Raw genomic sequence first — 19,723 nt, 5'->3', positions numbered from 1 at the left:
TCCTGGCTGGCTGGTCTGCCCGGTTCTGTTTAATCCTCCTCTATTTCTTTTGTTTGTTTATGGCGTTATCGAGGTATAGCCAACGTACAGTAAACAGGGCATATTTAATGCGTACAATGTGTTAAGATTCACTCAGCGTGCATCCTCGTGAAATTGTCACCACAATCTAGAGAGTGAACATTCCCGCCACCCCCAGAGTATCCCTGTGTCCCCAGGAGCCCCTCCCCGCGCTCCCTGACCCCTGGCAACCACTTGTCTGCTGGAGATGAGTTTGCATTTTCCAGAAGTTTAGGTAATTGGAGTTACACAGATGTATTAAAATCTTTCTCTAAAGAGATGCTGGTTCTCACACGCAAGACCAGATTTGCAGCTACGGTCATAGGCCTGCAGTTGAGAAACTCAGGCTCGGCAACGAAAGTGAAAGCAGCCGACAGAGTGGGAGAAGCCACTTGCAAACGACAGATCGGGTAAAGAGTTTGTATCACAAATAAAGGAGGACTTGCCCAAACTCAACACCCAAAAAAACAAATAAGCCAGTGAAGAAAAGGGCAGAAGACATGAATAGACACTTTTCCAAAGACGACATCCAGATGCCAACAAATGCATAAAAAGATGCTCAACATCACTCATCATCAGAGAAATACAAATGAAAACCACAATGAGAGACCACCTCACACCGGTCAGAGTGGCCAAAATTAGCAACTCAGGAAACAACAGAAGTTGGTGATGATGTGAAGGAACGGACACCCTCCTGCCCTGTTGGTGGGAGTGCAAACTGGTGCAGCCGCTCTGGAAAACAGTGTGGAGGCTCCTCAAAAAGATAAAAATAGGACTATCCCATGACCCAGCAAGTGCGCCGCTAGGAACTTATCCAGAGGAGACAGGAGTGGTGATTTGAAGGGGCACATGCACCCCAATGTTTACAACAGCGCTATCGACAGGAGCCAAGTTAGGGAAGGAGCCCAGATGTCCACCAACCGACCAGTGTATTAAGAAGATGCGATGTGTATATATAACGTGTATCATATATATACACCACAGAATCCTACTTGGCCACGCAAATCCTGCCATTTGCAACAATGTGGATGGAACTGACCTGTCCCATGATTTCACTCATATGGAGAATTGGAGAAACTTAGCAGAGGATCATAGGGGAAGGGAAACAAAAACACGGCAAAAGCAGAGAGGGAGGGAAGCCATAAGAGACTCTTACATACAGGGAGCAAACTGGGGAAAAGGGGTGACGGCACTTGCTGGGACATGCACTGGGTGTCCTATGTAAGGGGTAAATCGCTGGATTCGACTCCCCAAACCGAGACTACACTGCATGTTCATGAACTTTGAAGCTGAAAAACAGAATTAAAAATTAAGAAAAAAAGCCCTTCATCTGAGCACGCCCGGTTGATTCTCTGAGCAGGGGCTCACACTAGGGACACAGAACGTGTCTGCTGGACCCTTCAAAGGGGTGCTGTTTCCCTTCACCCGGGCTTGTACTCTTGTCTCCAAAGTAACTAACAGGGGCGCCTGCAGGCTCAGTGGTTGAGCATCCGGCTTCGGCTCAGGTCATGATCTCACAGTTTGTGGGTTCAAGCCCCGTGTCGGGCTCTGTGCTGGCAGCTCAGAGCCTGGAGTCGGCATCTGATTCTGTGTCTCCCTCTGTCTCTGCTCCTCCCCTGTTCACGCTCTGTCTCTCTCTCAAAAATAAACACTAAAATAAATAAAAAGTAACTAACAAAATGTAAAAAAGAAAAACAACAACAACTCGTGCTCAGACTGTTGTACCCGCCCCCCCTCACGTGTTCTCCTCTCCTCAGGAGCAACTGGGGATCCGGCCTCCTCACCCCCCTGACCCCTCTTCGGTTCTGGGCTCACGAGGGCAGGAGCGGGGCAGGGGTCATCAGAGAACGGCCACAGCAGGAGGCAGAGGGCTTCAAGGGAGAGGAGGGGGGCTGGGGGCCGGGGTTCCCAGGTGAGCACAGCCCGAGCAGCCCCTTGGCCCCTTGGCCCCATGACATGGGCTCTGGCGGAGGGCCCACTGCCGTGCTGGCCCACGCCCATCTGCAGTGCCAAAGCTTCCTGAGAGAGTTCCAGAAGCTTCTCACATCCCCCCCCCCCCCGATACTGCTTGAGTAACATCCCAACAACCTATCGTCCCAATGGCTTCAAAGTAATCTTGTTCCGTGGCCATAAGTCCTGCGGGCCACCACGTGGTGCCACGCACCACTCCCAGGCCGCACCCTCAAATCACCTGTGAACTCCCCTTTTCAGAGCCCCGTCAGTGCTGTAGGGGACCACCTCAGGGGTGGTGGGGGCTCCGGCTGCAGCCCCTGCCCCCCGAGCCCCCACTCACGGCCGAGCCAATCCCTGGCCTGGGAGTGGAAGGAAGCTCATCCCTAAATGGGTCACACATGTTGGGGCCAGGCGTGTGTTTTTCTGGTATCTTTCTCTGCTTTCTGTAAATCCATGCTTCCTTTCTTAGAGAAGGAGGTGATAAATCCCTAGAATCAGAACCGTGGTTCCAAGGATGTGCAATTAGTGGTTTTCTTCCTAATTTTTTTTTGAGTGTATTTATTTTGTGAGAGAGAGCACAAGCGGGGGAGGGGCAAAGAGAGAGGGGGCAGAGAATCCCAAGCAGGCCTTGTGCTGTCGGCACAGAGCCCGACATGGGGCTTGATCCCATGAACCAGGAGATCATGACCCGAGCTGGAATCAAGAGTCAGATGCTTAACTGACCCACTCAGATGCCACTTGTTTCCTCAGTTTTAAAAACAGAGGATCGGGCTCCTGGGTGGCTTAGTTGTGTAAGCGTCCGGCCTCAACTCAGGTCATGATCTCACAGTTCGTGTGTTCAAGCCCCGCATGGGGCTCTGCGCTGACGGTGCGTAGCCTGTCAGGGAGTCTCTCCCTCTCTGTCTGCCCCTCCCCTGCTTGTACTCTCTCTCTCTCTCAGAGTCTCTCTCTGCCCCTGTCCTAGTTGCATGCACATGCTCTCTCTTTCCTTCTCTGAAAATAAATAATCTTAAATTAAAATAAACAAATAAAAATAGAGGAGCAATCCATGTTTTTGTAGAAAACATTTAAATACAGATAGAGAAAAAGCACGCACCCCATATACCAGTGCTTGCTGATCACCAAAAGTTAATGTGGAGCGTGTTTCCTTCATTTATTTGTTTTCATCCTCCAGAGTACTCACTCTGGGTCCGGTTTTGTGCTGCACGGCACTGGGGACGGCAGCAGCAGCCCACACAGCCCTGTCCCGCTGTCCTAGGATCCCAAGGGGACAAAGACAGACTCGTCCTAGTAGTGGCGGCCCCAAGTGAGCAGAGCTGGGCTGGACAAGCCCAGGGGGGGCACCTGGCCCGGCCTAGGGGTCAGGGAGGGCCTCCTGGAGGAGAGGCCCCTGAACTGAGCCCTGGGCCGAAGGAGTGCACATTTAAATTTGTTTTAAACCCTGAACGTATTCCACATGTATTGAGGACTGGAAGTAAAAAAAAAATATGCCGAGCACATGGAACCTTTAGGTCACTTCAGGGAGTCTGGACTTTGTCTTAGAGTCCACGGAACCCGGTGAAGGATTTTAACCAGGAGATGATCTTGATCCTGTGTTTATTTCAGCATGGCGTCTTCGGGTATGGAACGTGCAGGATGATGGGGCCAGAGATCTGGGAGGTGGCCGGGCCGGGGCAGGCCCGGGAACCCAAAGACAGTGCTTACATTTCGGGCTTGGACAAGTTGTTCTCTTGTTGTGCTCTTCATGGAGGTGTAATCCACATGCAGCGTTACATTAGTTTCAAGTATAAGACATAATGATTTGATATTTTTATTGCAAAATGGTCACCACAGTGTAATGTATATAGATATCACCATATATAATTATAGAATTTTTTTCTTATGATAACTTATTTTTTTTCTTATGACAAGAATTTTTAAGATTTACTCTCTAAGTGGGGCGCCTGGGTGGCTCAGTCGGTTGAACATCTGACTTCGGCTCAGATCATGATCTCATGGTGTGTGGGTTCAAGACCCGCGTCGGGCTCTGTGCGGACAACTCAGAGCCTGGAGCTGCTTCAGATTCTGTGTCTCCCTCTCTCTCTGCTCCTCCCCTGTTCACGCTCTGTCTCTCTCTGTTTCTCATAAAGAAATAAATGTAAAAAAAATTTTTTATAAAAAAAAAGGTTTGTTCCTTTTAACTCTCCCCACCCATTGGCCTCCCCCGCCGCCCTCCACCTCTGGCAACCACCCGTCTGTTCCCTGTAAGATCACACAGTACTTGTCTCTGACGTGTTGCACATCGCACGGCGCCCTCAGGGTGCATCCGTGTTGTTTTGGATGACGGTTTCCTTCTTATTTGTGGCTGAATCACGTTCTGCTGTCCGTATCTACCACGCTCACCGTTGTTTCTTTATCCATTCATCTGTCGGTGGCTGCTTAGATGGCTTCCGTACCTTGGCTATTTTAAATGACCCTGCAGTGAACACTGGGGTGCGCATATGATTTAGAATTGGTAGTTTTGTTTTCTTTGGGTAAATACCCACAGGTGGAATCTCTGGATCATATGGTAGTTCTATATGTTTTTAGGTTTATTTATTGAGAGAGAGAGAGAGAGAGAGAGAACAAACAAGTGAGGGAGGGCCAGAGAGAGGGGGAGAGAAATTCCCAGGCAGGCTCTGCACTGTCAGCACAGAGCCCGACGCGGGGCTCAAACTCACAAACTGTGAGATCATGACCTGAGTTGAAGTTGGGCGCTTAACCGTCCTAGGCACCCAGGCGCCCCTATGGTAGCTCTCTTTTTAATTTTTGAGGAACCTCCATACTGTTTTCCACCGTGGCCTGTTTATATTCCCACCAACGCTGCACAAGGTTCCCTTTTCTCCACATCCTCGCCAACACTTGTTATTTCTTGTCCTTTTGTTTGCTGAGAGGGTTTTTTTTTTTAATGTTTGTAATGTTTATTTTTGAGAGAGAGAGAGAGAGCACAAGAAGGGGAGAGTCAGAGAGAGGTGGAGACACAGAATCCGAAGCAGGCTCTAGGCTCTGAGCTGTCAGCACAGAGCCTGACGTGGGGCTTGAACTCACGAACCGCGAGATCATGACCTGAGCCGAAGTCGGATGCCCTGTTGAGAGGTTTCTTGATGACTGAATTCAGTCTCCTTAGTGATCATCATTCCATTCAGATTTTGTTTCTTCATGAGTCCGACCTGGAAGGCCGTGTGTCTCTAGGACTGTCTCCATTTCGGTTTGCTCTGTTTGTGGACGTGTAATTGTTTGCAGTAGTCTCTCAGCCTTCCTACTCCCATGGCATCCTCTGTGACGTGTCCCCTTTCAGGTCTGATTTTGCGTTTTCTCTCTTTTTTCCTTGGTGAGTCTCCCCGAAAGGTTTTCGGTTTTGTTTATCTTCTCAAAGAACTGGCCCTTGGCTCCTGCTTACCTTTCATGTTGCCCCGTCAGCCTCGGTTTCTCTTACTTGTGCTCTGATCTTTGTCCTTTCCTTCCTCCTCCTGACTCTGGGTTCTGTGCTTTTTCTAGTTCCTGGAGGTGTAAAGTTAGGTTGTTGATTGAAAATTCTCTTCTTTCTTGCCGTGGGCGTTGATCGCTGTGCACTTCCCTCTCCGAACTGCTCTCGCGGGTCCCCATAGGTCTTGGGACGTTGTACTTCCGTTTTTGCTCGTCTTGAGGTATTTGTCACTTCTTTTTTGATTGCTACGTCGGGTTGTTGGTTGTTTGGCAGCCTGCTTAATGTTGACATGTTTATGGATTTCTCGATTTTCTTCTTGTCATTGATTTCTACTTTCATACCATTGTGGTCAGAAAAGATGTCCGTATGATTTCAGCCTCCTAAAATTTGTTAAAACATGTTGTGCAGCCTGATAGATGATCCTGAGGGTCATAGGAGGGTTCCGGTTGCCCCTGAAGTGGATGTGATGGAGAATGTTCCATGTACTCTTGAAAAGAATGTGCAGTTTAAAATTTTTTAATTAATTCATTTTTTAATTTTTTTAATGTTTGTTTATTTTTGAGAGAGAGAGACAGGGCATGAGTGGGGGACGGGCAGAGAGAGAAGGAGACACAGAATCCCAAGCAGGCTTCAGGCTCCGAGCTGTCAGCACAGAGCCCGATGTGGGGCTCGAACTCACGAACTAGGAGATCATGACCTGAGCCGAGGTCAAACGCTCAACCATCTGAGCCACCCAGGGGCCCCTAAATTTTATTTTTAATGTAATCTCACCGCCCAACCTGGGGCTCGAACCCACAACCGCGAGATCAAGAGTCACATGCTCCACCGACCGAGCCCTCCGGGCGCCCTGGGAGGAATGTGTATTCTGTTGATTTTGGGTGGAATGTTTGGCTTGGGCAGGTTTTTGAAATGTGTTTGATTTAAAAATTACATTAATTACTAATGTTGCCAAAAGAGAACAAGTACTTAGTTTTAAAGAGTCAAATACATCTGTGATTTATGATGAAAAGAAAAAACTCAGGGGCGCCCGGCCAGCTCAGTCGGAAGAGCGTTCAACTCTTGATCTCGAGGTCATGAGTTCGAGCCCCGTGCTGGGTGTAGCGATTACTTAAATAAATACACCCTAAAAAAAGACAAACGAAGAAGAAAATGCAACCGTTTCCTTTTCCACCTCAAGTCCTGTGCCCCACAGATAACCACTTTAACTCCTTCAGCTGCTTTTGGCATTTTCCACCATATTTCCAAAAAAGGTGCTTACGTTTCCAGTTTTTAAAATTTTCCATTTTTTATTACCTGTTGACCTCCTGACGTGGGAACTAAGATTTAGTGCTTTTAGTTCCCCCATGTTTAAAAAAAAAAAAACTTCTTCTCCCTCAAATAGTTAATGTTAGACCTTTCCCTCCTGAAGCGAGTCACCGGGAGTGAAACCCACGGACACAAACGGAGATGGTGTATGGGTTTATTTTAGTTCGGCCGAACGGTCCCTCCGGGGTGTTGGCAAGTCCTCAGGAGAGAGCCCCGCCGAGCTCAGGGTGTTTAAGGGCTTTGGCAAGACAAAATAAGTCAGCAATCATAGTTTACAGCATTCTGTAGTGGTCAATCAAATTCCGACACACAGACGTAAGATTTGGTGGAGACCTATCAATTTTCTTTGTCTCAGGAGAAATTGGAAGTGACCAGTCAGGGGCGCCTGGGTGGCTCAGTCAGTTAAGCCTCCGGCTTCGGCTCAGGTCAGATCTCACGTTCGTGGGTTCAAGCCCCGCGTCAGGCTCTGTCTGACAGCTAGCTCAGAGCCTGGAGCCTGCTTCCGGTTCTGTGTCTCCTTCTCTCTCTGCCCCTCCCCCTCTCATGATCTGTCTCTCTCTGTATTAAGAATAAATAAAACATTAAAAAAAAATTATTTTGAAGTGACCAATCACAGGTCCGAAGGGGAGGCGGAGCAGGTGCACAGAAGCGAGAACTTGGCGGTTAAAGGGTGGGATTAGCAACAGTATCTTAGAAAACAAGTTAACTTTTAAGTTATAATTTATGGGTTACATCCTAGGACTCCCGGAGCTCACTTTCCCAACCCTGGATTGTTCAGGCAGAAGGGCTGGAGAGTGAAACAATGGTGGGTACTTTTTCATTAGGGTCAGCGTGACCCGCGAGGGTCTTACAGTTAACAGTCCCTATTACCAGTTCCGTCCTATTTAGCAGGTCGGTACTCAGGGTCCCCGTCGGTCACCCCGGGCTAGATGAGCAGTAGGTACTAGTGAGTAGGCAGTCGGCGTCCGTGACTCCTCATTGCTCGCGGGTGAGTGATGGCCCACGTGAGACACACTTTCCCCGTATTTTACGAGGAAGCAGCCATCGTGAGCCCGCAGACGGGTTCCCAGGAGTGGGGAAGAGGTGCTTAGCGCTGTCTCCTGCCAGCGCGCCCCGAGGCGCCTCGTCCCCCACCCTGGAGGAAGAGGCGCCCTTGCCTTTAGCAGCACAGTTTCCTGAGGAAAGAGTTACATTCCAGCCACCTGCAGGTCCATGCTTAGGAAAACACTTCCACAATGGTTAGCCGTGGCCAAGTACTCCATCTTAATGGACTCGGTGGGGTGGGTCAGAGACTCCGTTCCCTTGGAAGACTCCCAGGGGCCGGCCGGCCATTGTGCTGTGAGCTGGAGGGTCTGAGGTCCCCGCAGCCGGGGACCCTGGGGCTGAGGAGAGGGATCCAAGCCCAGGAGTTGGGGTCCTGAGGTCCGGGTTGCCCCTGAGAGTAGATGTGACCGGTTGAGTGCAAGGTGGGCCTCGGGCACAGCACCATGAGAAATACCAGCCCCTGAGGCACAGGAAAGAGGTCCAGCAGGAGACAGAGAGGCCGCCTGCGGGATGGGGAGCTAGAGTCCAGAGAGGCAGACACCTCCCAGAGTGCAGCGCCTCGTTCCGGCCAGGGGCCAGGTGACGCAGGAAGCATGGGTAGAGCCAGGCGAGAGGGAGCCCTGCCTAGGGTCCGTGGCTACCTCCTGTGGACTTCCACGGATCAGCCCTTTCATCGAAGGCCTGCTCTGTGCCCCGCCCAGGGCTGGGGCCTGCAGTGAAGGGAGTCAGCCCCAAGCCGTGCCCTCATGGGGCTCACAGTCCTGTTGGGGACCACTCAGGGATTACCAGAGTGATCGTAGCTTTGTTTGGCAGGGGCACCCAGGGGTCTGAGAGTCAGGGCAGGCTTCGTGGAGGAGGGGGTATCTGAGCAGGGATGCTCTGTGGTACAGAGAACAGATCAAAGGCAACAAGACTAGGACCCAGAGGGGCGCCTGGTGGCTCAGTTGGTTGAGCATCCGACTCTTGATCTCAGTTCAGGTTTTGGATCACAACTCAGGTTGTGAGTTCAAGGCCTGTAAAAAAAAAAAAAAAAAAAAAAGAGCAGGGGTGGGGACCAGGACACAGGGCAGTGAGGAGACAGACCACTGTTTCATGTAGCCCGAGGCCAGCGCTGAGACTGGTGGGAAGGGCATATTTCCAGGAACAAAATTCCAAACAGGAGCCAGGAAAAGGATGCTGGATGAACCTTGACCAGATTGAGCCATTTGTCACTCAGTGTCTCCTTGCCTTTCTCCCACCGCGGTCCGTTGGGACTTTGGCCCCCGGATTACTGACGGGGGAGCTCAGAATCACCTTGCACGTCCAGAAAGCGAGAGCGCTGAGCTGAGTGCAGATCTGTGTGACCCCAGAGGCCTTCCTGCATTTATTAAAGCTCGGCCCTGACCCGACAGGGTTTTGCGTGATCTCATTTCGGTTTTTCAGCAATACCGCCCACAGGGGAAGGGGCCTCATTCTGCAGATGAACTAAGGCGTAGGGAAGAGCACTCCTTGGCCCACAGCCAAGTGGCCCACGTGGCCTGTATGCTTCTTTCTCTGGTGCAGAAGCAGGAAGTGAAAGCAGCCCACGGGCCTGGGGTTGAAGCCCCAGCAGGGGGAGTAAGGGCTGAAGAGCAGGTTAGGCCAGTATTGCCTTTTCCATTGCTAACGCAATCTGTTAAATTTTCTCCCCTTCAGGGAAAAGCAACATTCTTTTGATTCTTTGGAGACAGGCTATACATCACACTTTAGTAAAAGCATAAACTCATAACAGACAAGAATGTTTTGACAAAATGTGAACGCTCATAGTGACATCATTTACAGTCGATTTGAGGAAACTTCAAGGAAAGATGAGCTATTCATTCAACAATTTCCTTGTGCCTTCTTGGTGCCAGGTCCCGGGCTGGGTATTTCTGGGAACCCGCCTGTCCCTCAGGAGCTCACAGTCCAGTTTCCAGGCAGTGACAACTGAGTTACCCATGGAGCCGAGAGAACTTGCCAGAGGCCTCAAGATACACCAGGCTAGTTGAAACATAGTTCTAGAACCATTTTAAGAAGGACCAATAGGTTTTATTTATTTTTAATTTAATGTTTATTTTTGAGAGAGAGAGCGAGCACAGAAGTATGAGCAGGGGAGGGGCAGAAAGAGGGGGACAGAGGACCCAAAGCAAGCTCTGTGCTGTTAAGAGAACCCAGTGTGGGGCTCAGACTCACAAACGGTGAGATCATGACCGGAGCTGAAGTCAGACGCTTAACTGACTGAGCCAGCCAGGCGCTCCAAGAAGCACCATCATATTTTAAGAACCACTCAACCCAGAACAAACAGTGCTGTGATGAGGGTTGCCCAGGGAGCTTCAGGAATCTAGAGGGTATGTCTGACCCAGCCTAGGGATCAGGGAGGGCTTTGGGGAGGAAGGGACATTGCAGTTGAGACCTAAAAGATGAATTGGGATGAGGTAAGAAAAGAGGAGTGAGAGAATAGTGTCCCTGGCAGAGATGGGAGAGTGAGCAAAGGAGCCCTGAGCCCAGCCCTTGCAGAACTCATGATCCAGTGGGGAAGAGAGATCTTTCACCGTTGACGCCCAGGATTGATCAGGGCTGGGATGTAGGAGACCAGGGGGCACCTGACTCGGTCCAGAAGAAGTAGATCCTGAGCTGTATCCTTGCCAGATAACTGGGAGTTAGCAGACATGTAGTAGAGAAAAGTCACAAAATCCAAAGATAGTTGTTTGAAAAGGTACTACTGAAAGGAAAACACATACATTTCCATTAAAAGGAATGAAAGAGGAGGCATCAGTACAGATCCTAATTGTAGGATGACAAGAGAATACTGATCAACTTTAGCCAATAAATTTGACAATGGAGAGGAAATGGACAGTTTCCTTGGGAAACCACAATATAATGATATTGACACAGGAAGAAATAGAAAATCTTAATAGTCTTGTATCTGTTAGAGACATCAAATCCATAATTTAAAACTTTCCTATAAAGAAAACGACTTTGTTGGTAAATTCTTCCAAACATTTAAGAAAGAAATAATACCATTATCTAAACTCTTCTAAATAATAGAGAAAGTGGGAACACTTCCTTATTTAATGAGTCAAGTAGAATACTAATACAAAAAACCTAATAAAGCCATTACAAGAAAGGGAAACTTTAGGCCAAGATCTCTTATAAACATGGATTCAAATATCCTAAACGATCCAACTTCGGCTCAGGTCATGATCTCACGGTTTGTGAGTTCGAGCCCTGCGTTGGGCTCTGTGCTGACAGCTAGCTCAGAGCCTGGAGCCTGCTTTGGATTCTGTGTCTCCCTCTCTCTCTGACCGTCCCCTGCTCGTGCTGTTTCTATCTCTCAAAAACTAATAAAAAGCATTAAAAAAATTAAAAAATATATATCCTAAATGAACATATTAGCAAATAGAATCCAGCAATATGTAAGAAGGAAAATAAGTCATAACCTAGGGGGATTGCAGGGTTGGTTTAGCATTTGAAAAGCAAATGTAATTCAATTTAGGAACAGTAGAAAGGAGAACTATATAATCATCTTATACAGGGAAAGCATTTGATAAAATTCAACACCTGTTTGTGATTAAAAATGCCCCAAAAACTAGGAATAGAAAGGAACTTCCGTAATCTGACAAAGCTTATATTATCAAAATAATTCAATTAACACCGTATTTATACTTAAAGATTAAAATGAACACTTTCCCCCCAGTGTTTGGAATAAGACGAGCATCACCTCTTCCCGCCAACATAATATTGGATGTTGTAGGCTAGTGTGGAAAGGCAAAAACACATGTGTATATGTATTCATACATACGTACATACATACATATATACATACATGTTGGGCGCCTGGCCGGCTCAGTCGGTAGAGCATGTGACTCTTGATCTCAGGGTTGTGAGTTCCAGCCCCATGTTGGGGTAGAGTTTACTTTAAACAAAAAACAAAACCTAATTACAGGCATATAAACTGAAAAAGAAGTACAACTCATTTTTGACCGATGTGATGTGACTATGTGCATAAATAAGCCAAATGAGCCTAAAACCATTAAAACAAATACATGATTTGGGGCAAGATTGCTGGATAAAAGATGAATTACAGAAATCAGTTGTATTTCTACATGCTACAAACTAACAGACAGTGGATTTCTTTTTTTTAATGTTTTATTTATTTTTGAGGGAGAGAAAAAGCATGAGCAGGGGAGGGGCAGAGCGAGAGGGAGACACAGAATCCGAAGCAGGCTCCAGGCTCCAAGCCATCATCACAGAGCCCAACGTGGGGCTCAAACCCATAAACCATGAGGTCATGACCTGAGCTGAAGTCGGACACTTAACCGACTGAGCCACCCAGGCGTCCCCAATGTTTGTTTATTTTTAAGAGGGAAAGACAGAGAGAGACAGAGTGTGAGTAGGGGAGGGTCAGAGAGAAAGAGAGGGAGACACAGAATTTGAAGCAGGCTCCAGGCTCTGAGCTGTCAGCACAGAGCCCGATGCAGGGCTTGAACCCACGAACCGTTAGATCACAACCTAAGCCAAAGTCAGATGCCCAACCGAGCCACCCACGTGCCCCCCAAAAATAGTTTTTAGTTATCATGCCCTACACTTGCTATTTGTGTATTTCTTTGAAAAGGAAAAAAAAAATATATATATATATTTAGTGAGGTCAACAGATTTTTTTTAGCACTGAATAAATACCTTTTTAATAGTTATATACACAAATATACAACTATGTTGAGTTTCAATTAGCAACTCTTCTTTTTTCGCTTTTTCAGTGGCTTTTTACTTGGTGCTTTTTCTTGTTTTGCACTGATGGTTTGTGTTCTTATTTTCTTTGGATTCTTGTCTGGTTCCAAATTGATCATTTCTTCTTCTTCGCTGTCTGAGAGCACTATAGGGGCATCTTGACTTCCAACATGGGAGACTTCTCCAGTGTCCTTTTTTCTGCTATCAAGAATGATAGCTTCATCACTGCCGCCTGCATCCTCTTCCTTCTCGGAGTCTTCAGGATCACCTCAGGCGTTTTCTGTTCCCTCTCCAATTTGCGCAGTGCCAGGAGTCCAAAGCACAGGTTGAGAAACAACTTCTGAAGGAGGTTCGGCTTCGGCAAGAATTTCTAATGCTTTCTCTTCCAATGAGAGGTATCGATAGGGGCCTTTTCCATTCTGAGTGCTGCGATTCTTGGGCTTGCTATAGACTCTGCAAAGCCAAACTTGCCACCTTCTTTCCTAACTTTCTGGTCATTCTCCAAAGCCTTTTGTATTAGCTCTGTAATTTCCAGTACTTTCACACCAGCTATTTTACTACATCTCAATACTTGATCTTTCAGCAGCATCATCCCACCACTGGATTGGATAGTACAAATCTCTCGATGCTTGTTCATGGCAATCACCAGCAAGCCATCCAGTACACGTTCTTTTCGTTCATTGGGATCCACCAATAAATATGTACCTTGCTGGAAGAAAGTAGAACTGGCTCAGCGGTACAGGATCACGCTCTTCGGGTGTATTCGGGGTGACTTCATCTCCTTGGACAGAGACATCAGGTCCTCAGAAGTGACAAGGCTACAATTGCAGTAATGCTGGCAGCATCAATAATCCCATCGCGATTTAGTAAATGTGGGTCCACACGTATTTGCCAAACCTTTTCACCAGCAACAACACATAGAGATTCAGTGTTTATACACTTCGAATTTCTTAGACATCTTTCCAAGAGTCGATTCAACTTCACCAAGAGCTCCGACTGCCTGCCAGGTTCAAAAGCTGGGGCAGCCATCTGAGAGTTCAAGGTTAAAGAAAGGATACCTTCTGGTCAACAGATTTTTAAAAGTCATTTACATAACTCAGTTGTATTTCTATATACCAGCCCCAACCAAATTAAAAATGGAATTTAAAATACCATGAATATGTTGCACTATATGCAAACATGGATGTAAATTTTAAAAAAATAATAAAATAAAATACCATGAATAAAAAATCATAAGTAAAAATAAAACACCATGAATAATAACTTCGAAAAATATCAATGCCTAGAAATAAATATAATCAAAGAGACTTGAAGAGAAAGTTAAACTAAATGAAGACAGAAACTACATTTATGGATGGAAAGACTCAACATTGGGAAGATGTCACCGTCTTGAAAATGATTGTAGATTCAGTGGAATTCCAACCAAATTCTGGGACAATGGCTTTCGGCATTTGACTGCTTGCGGTTACACAGTCACACACAAAACACGAACAAAAGTTTTGTGAGACCAGGGCGCCCTGGTGGCTCAGTTGACTTAGTGTCTGACTCTTGATCTCAGGAACATGAGTTCAAGCCCCACCTTGGGCTCCATATTGGATACGAAGCCTACTTAAAAAAAAAAGTTTTGTGATGGGGTGTCTGGGGCGCTCAGTCGGTTAAGCATCCAACTTCAGTTCAGGTCATGATCTCACAGTCCATGGGTTCGAGCCCCGCGTCGGCTCTGGGCTGCCAGCTCGGAGCCTGGAGCCTGCTTCAGATTCTGTGTCTCCCTCTCTCTCTGCCTCTCCCCTGCTCATGCTCTGTCTCTCAAAACTAAACAAAAAGGGGCACCTGGATGACTCAGTCGGTTAAGCCTCTGGCTTCAGCTCAGGTCAGATCTCACGTTCATGGGTTCGAGCCCCGCGTCAGGCTCTGTGCTGACAGCTAGTTCAGAGCCTGGAGCCTGCTTTCGGTTCTGTGTCTCCTTCTCTCTCTGCCCTTCCCCCTCTCATGCTCTGTCTCTCTCTATATCAAAAATAAATAAAACATTAAAAAAAAAACTAAACAAACATAAAAAAAAAAGTTTAGTGAGACAGTACTTGTCCTGACTACTAAAGAGTGCCTTTCAGATTTTCTGTTACGTTCCGGCAGGAGTCAGAGAGGCTGTATCATTGAGTTTGGTAAGTGAAATTCTATGGTGCTGGCCTTTCTCCCACTTATTTCTCTAAAGTGTAATGTCCTCAAGGGCCATCTGATGGTTTCTGTCATTTTCATGAACATAAATATATATACTTTTTAATGTATGTGTATTTTCGAGAGAGAGACAGCCAAGAAGAGGCAGAGAGAGAGATAGAGGGAGACACAGAATCCGAAACAGACTCCAGGGTCTAAGCTGTCAGCACAGAGCCCAAGCGGGACTCGAACTCACAAACCGTGAGATCATGACCTGAGCCGAAGCTGGATACTTAACCTACTGAGCCCCCCAGGCACCCCTCATGATCATATTTTTAATGCTGATCAATGCAACTAAATTAGCTTTCATGACCCACTAATGGGACAAGACCAGTGGTTTTAGAAATACCATGTGAGAGAAGACCAAGTTCTAGAAAATCATTGTCCAGCGGAAAGCCGACTGACCCGTGGTGGCATTCTGAGCGGCTTGATGGAATATCAGAAGAGAGGTGCCGCCCGACCTTGCTGCTGAGACCCTCTCCTCCAGGTGGGCCCCTTCATGGCATAGCCCACGGTGGGGAGGGGGGGGTGCTCTCGATTAATCACATCACACTCGACAGGGTGCCCATCCGTGCTCATCACATTTTTCTGACTTTGCACAGAGTACAGGGGGCGCTACTGTAGCCACTGAGCAACCTGTGGGTCAAACTCCAGATAATGTGGAAGAATGATCTGGCCTCAGGTGGGGGTGGGGAGGGCCTCTCGAAGGGAGGGAGACAGCAGTAAGCATATCGTACAAGATCATCTGTAAAAATGGGGAGGCAGGGGCGGAGGAAGGACAGATACACGGGGACAAAGGAGGGATACTGGGGCTGGGGGCCTGATAGAAAATGTGTAAGTAGCTGCGAATTTCCAGTTGAAAAGCTCAGAAATAGAGGTGAGCAATGTACGCTTGTTATCGGACATCAGAGCCAGGATGCCAGCCAGAAAAAAGGCCAGTTAGGGTAAGATCTAGGGGACCCTTTGGGGTGGGCCTAAGGGTCAGGACTTCTGACTTTTATTTATAGTTTGAGGATTTTATTTGCATGTGCTGTGTTTCTTTAATTAATGAAAAGAATGGTAGTTTTTTGTTTTTGCTGTGGTTTCACTGGCGGCAGGGGGCTGACACCGGGGCACAGACCCGCTATGTGCGCTTGGCCTGCTACTGGCCGGTGCGGGGGACACGGCAGTGACTGTGATGGTCCTGGGCCCTGCCCTCTAGCGTGCAGACAAGGGACTGGGTGACAGACCATTCCCAGTTGTGACAGACGCCCTGAAGCGAATACACGGCATGGCAGAAGGGACAGAGATCCCTGAATAGGGCGGTCAGGGGTGGGACACCGGTCAGAGCAGGGGCAGAGCCTGGACCAGGATGGCGACGGGGGTGTGGGAGAGATGCTTACCGGGCAGGCTAGACACCTGGCTCAGGAGGGGAGCACCTAAGTCCCAGGTCTCTGGTCTGGTGACAGGATGGACCTAGAAGGAGAAACAAGTGTCTGTGGGGCAGGTTTGGACCCAGTGAGGGTGTCCCAGTGTCTCCCAGACACCCCACCGACCCCCTCTTCCCACTTATCCATTCCCACGGACCTTGTTTCCTGAACCCCACGTCTGGCTGCTGGCCTGAGGGACTGCCATCGGCCCCTGCCCCAAAGTCTTGTCTCACACACACACACACACACACACACACAGACACACACACCCTTCAGCTGAATTTCCTGTGCCCAGATGTGTGCCCCCACCCCTCGTGCCCGCTCCTGCTTGCACACCCAGACCCCCACCCACTGGGCCCGGTCCTCATGCTGTGTCTGCAGTGAAATGCTGGGACATTCGCTCAGGGACGCCATGGGAGCTGGTGCTGTCTCTCCTGCCCACCCTCCAGCCACTGTGCTCCGAGGCCCTGACATAAAGGATCACGTGACAGGTGCAGGGCTGGGGTATGGTCATCATCTCCCCGCTTGACAGAGGCAGCCCAACGTGGGCTGTCACTGCTGTGGGTGGCAGAGCTCCAGGGGGGCCCCAGGGCGGCCTGCAGCTGGGACCTCAGTGTGAGAGGGATCTGCGCTGCCCGGACTCGGGGAACCCCCCAACCCCAGGGCCTCCGTAACAAGTAGTGGTAACAGTGACTGCGACAGCGGGCAGGTCGCAGGCGGGGCCCCGTGCGCTCCTGCTCAGATCTCACTGCGGGCTCCAGGCAGCTCGCCAGACGCTTTATGCTGCCCTACCCCATTAAAAAAATATATTTTTTATCTATTTTTTGAGAAAGAGCACAAGCAGGAGAGGGGCAGAGAGAGAGAGACAGAGGGTCTGAAGTGGGCTCTGTGCAGACAGCACAGCCAGACGTGGGGCTCAAACTCACGAACCCTGAGATCATGACCTGAGCCAAAGTCAGACACTTAGCTGACTACTGAGCCACCCAGGCGCCCCTGCCCTTTTAGAAAATTGAAAACTTATATACCCTCTGGTGCGTTTTCAAGGTGACAGCTCAAACCTGTCTTCCTGAATTCGAGTCGCCGCAGAGGATATAATTTCTGGTGTGTCATGAATATTGATATTTTCAGAGTTAGTGCCGTCTTTCCTTCCAAGTATCTAATGCAATCCATAAAACGCCTGTAATTTGGTGCCTGCACCTCTCAGTTTAAAGAGAAAAAAAAAATGAACGAGCTGTTCCTTTGCAGTCAGGAGTTTCACATTGTTCCTTGAACTTTGTCCTTGAGCTTCTGTTTACACTTCCCCCGCAGAATTCTGTCTGCTAAGTATGTGTCAGCCACCCAAATACGCACGGAAAGCCACACTTTCCTTTCTGTTTAACTTCCTTTGGCTGAAAGGTCGTACATGTGAAAGTCTCTGCCTCTGGATTTGTTTTACAATGATGAGTCTGCAATTCATTTAAAACATTTCATACATGAGGCATTTGCATCGGTAACTATTAAACATTCCAAGTCAAGCAAGCGCTGTGTTGGAAATGAGTCTCCGCATGAACTAACCGGGCGTCCCCAGCACTTTCGTGCGGCCCGGATGAGTGTGAATCACGGCGGGAGGGAGTCAGGGTCCAGCATCAACGCTGCTGCCTCGGGTTTTTCAGACTCAGCTGCTGAAAATCGCCCTGCGAAAAGGGGCAGCTAGACCAGGAGGCTTTCATGCCACCAACCCCCATCTAGCCAACTCCGAGCAGATTCCAAGGCGCGGGCCCCAGACCTCACGGCAGAGCGCTCACAGGACCGTCAGCTCCGCCCTCAGGGCCAGTGAAGTCTAGAAGGGGCCACCAGACTTGCAGTCCCCACGGCCCCAGTCGCTTCGCATGGATCCCACGTTTTCAGCAGCCCTTTGCTTTGGAGCCAGGAGGTACCCGCCCTTACGCTGCTGCCCCAACTCGGAAGTAATCTGGGGAAGATTCGGAAGGAAAGTGGGGCTGGGGAGGGGAGTGTGTCTTGGATGCTTGGCTGGCCTGCTGGTGGCGTGAGGGAGCAGAGAGAGCTCAGAAACCACAGGCAATAAGCCCTTCACGCCGTACTGGGCTTCGCCTCCTGGGAGATCCTTGTAACCCTACAGGGCGAGGCCCCCAGGCTGAGGACTTCGGGGCAGGGTTCCTCATTCCTGGCTCCTTGGCAGAACCCTCTGGCCAATTTAAAAAGCTGCTCCCGTGCTTTGCCTGGGCTGGGCCGGTGCAGGTCTCCTTAAAGCGATCCCCCGCGATTCCGGCTGTCGTGTGCCCATTGCGCCAACCTCGACACCTAACGCAGAGGGGCGGGGCTTGTAGGGGGCTCCCGGTGCCGACCTGACCCCTGTCTTCCCCCGCAGTGTACCACTGGGTGGAGATGCGGACCAAGATGCGCATCATGGGCTTCCGGGGCACGGTCATCAAGCCGCTGAATGAGGACGCCGCCGCAGAGCTGGGCGCCGAGCTGCTGGGCGAGGCCACCATCTTCGTCGTGGGCGGCGGCTGCCTGGTGCTGGAGTACTGGCGCCACCAGGCGAACCAGCGTCACAAGGAGGAGGAGCAGCAGGCCGCCTGGGACGCGATGCGGGACGAGGTGGGCCACCTGGCACTGGCGCTGGAGGCCCTGCAGGCGCAGGTGCAGGCGCAGAGCGCGCTGGAGGAGCTGCAGGCGCAGATGCAAGAGGTGCGCGCCCAGCTCCGCATCCAGGATGCGCCCCCAGCGCCGTCTGCGTCGAAGAAGCCCGGGTCTGCGGGGGTCTGAGCTTGGACATGGTTGTGTGTGCCCTGGTGTGGCCTCTCCCCACACTGTCCCTGCCTGTGCCGGCCCAGCGCAGACTGCCGGCATCTTGATGGAACTTGGATTCGGTCACCCCCTGCTGACCAGTGGTACCTTCCCCTGGGACGGGCCCCTAGCAGGTGAAGCTCCCACAAAGTGTCTCGCTCGTTGGGACAGTCCACAGCGCTCATCACTGCACCCCCACCCCAAACCACACAGACTTCGGGGGTCCGGGGTCCCGGCCTGGATAGCAGGCTCAGTCTTCGGGCAAGAGAAAGAATGGACCCCGTGCTTTGAGCCAAATCAAGCTATTTCCTCCCCAACCTCCCAACCCCCTCCCCCACGTCCCTGATAACTGTCACCTTTCCCTGGGACTCTCATCCCTGCCCGGGAGCACCCCCTTCCCCTTGTCAACAGGTACAGACCATTACAAAGAAATGCCGTGTCTTTCAGTGGCTCTCTGTCCCCTCATCTAAGGGGGGCTCACTCTTCCTGAGGGGAAGAAAAGGGTGTCCTGGCTCGCCTTCCGTCCACTGAATGTTCTATCTCCCCCTTAACCGGATCTGTGGTGCCCTCCCGAGACCCCGAGTGGAATATGCCAGCAGATCCCCCGCCAGCACACAATCCTTCTGGTCCTTGTCGCAGCCCACCTGATGGCTGCAGCGCCTTCACCGGCCCTGCCTCCTAGCACCCCTTCCGTGGTGGAAAAGTCCGCCCGCCTCCGGCCAATCCAGCCTGTCTTTCAGCCCGCACACCTGCCCTCAGGGTCCCTAAGCCTTTCCTGACCAGT

General features: G+C 49.8%; 1 protein-coding gene and 1 pseudogene across 2 annotated transcripts in view; one reads left to right on the top strand and one right to left on the bottom strand.

Annotated features, from left to right (window-relative positions):
• Positions 1-19,385, top strand: part of LOC115280616 (optic atrophy 3 protein-like) — a 42,935-nt gene extending 23,550 nt beyond the window's left edge. For both annotated transcript variants that reach the window (XM_029925622.1, XM_029925623.1), the window contains exon 2: positions 18,518-19,385. In XM_029925622.1, coding sequence (XP_029781482.1) covers positions 18,518-18,918 — 401 coding nt within the window. In that variant the 3' untranslated portion in view covers positions 18,919-19,385. The remainder of the gene's footprint in view (positions 1-18,517) is intronic.
• LOC115280615 lies at positions 12,449-17,349 on the bottom strand (annotated as a pseudogene).
• Positions 19,386-19,723: the final 338 nt, after the last annotated feature.

The sequence above is a fragment of the Suricata suricatta genome, chromosome 16, assembly GCF_006229205.1.
Source record: "Suricata suricatta isolate VVHF042 chromosome 16, meerkat_22Aug2017_6uvM2_HiC, whole genome shotgun sequence".
Lineage (NCBI taxonomy): Eukaryota > Metazoa > Chordata > Mammalia > Carnivora > Herpestidae > Suricata > Suricata suricatta.
This window is presented reverse-complemented; position numbering and strand designations above follow the sequence as displayed.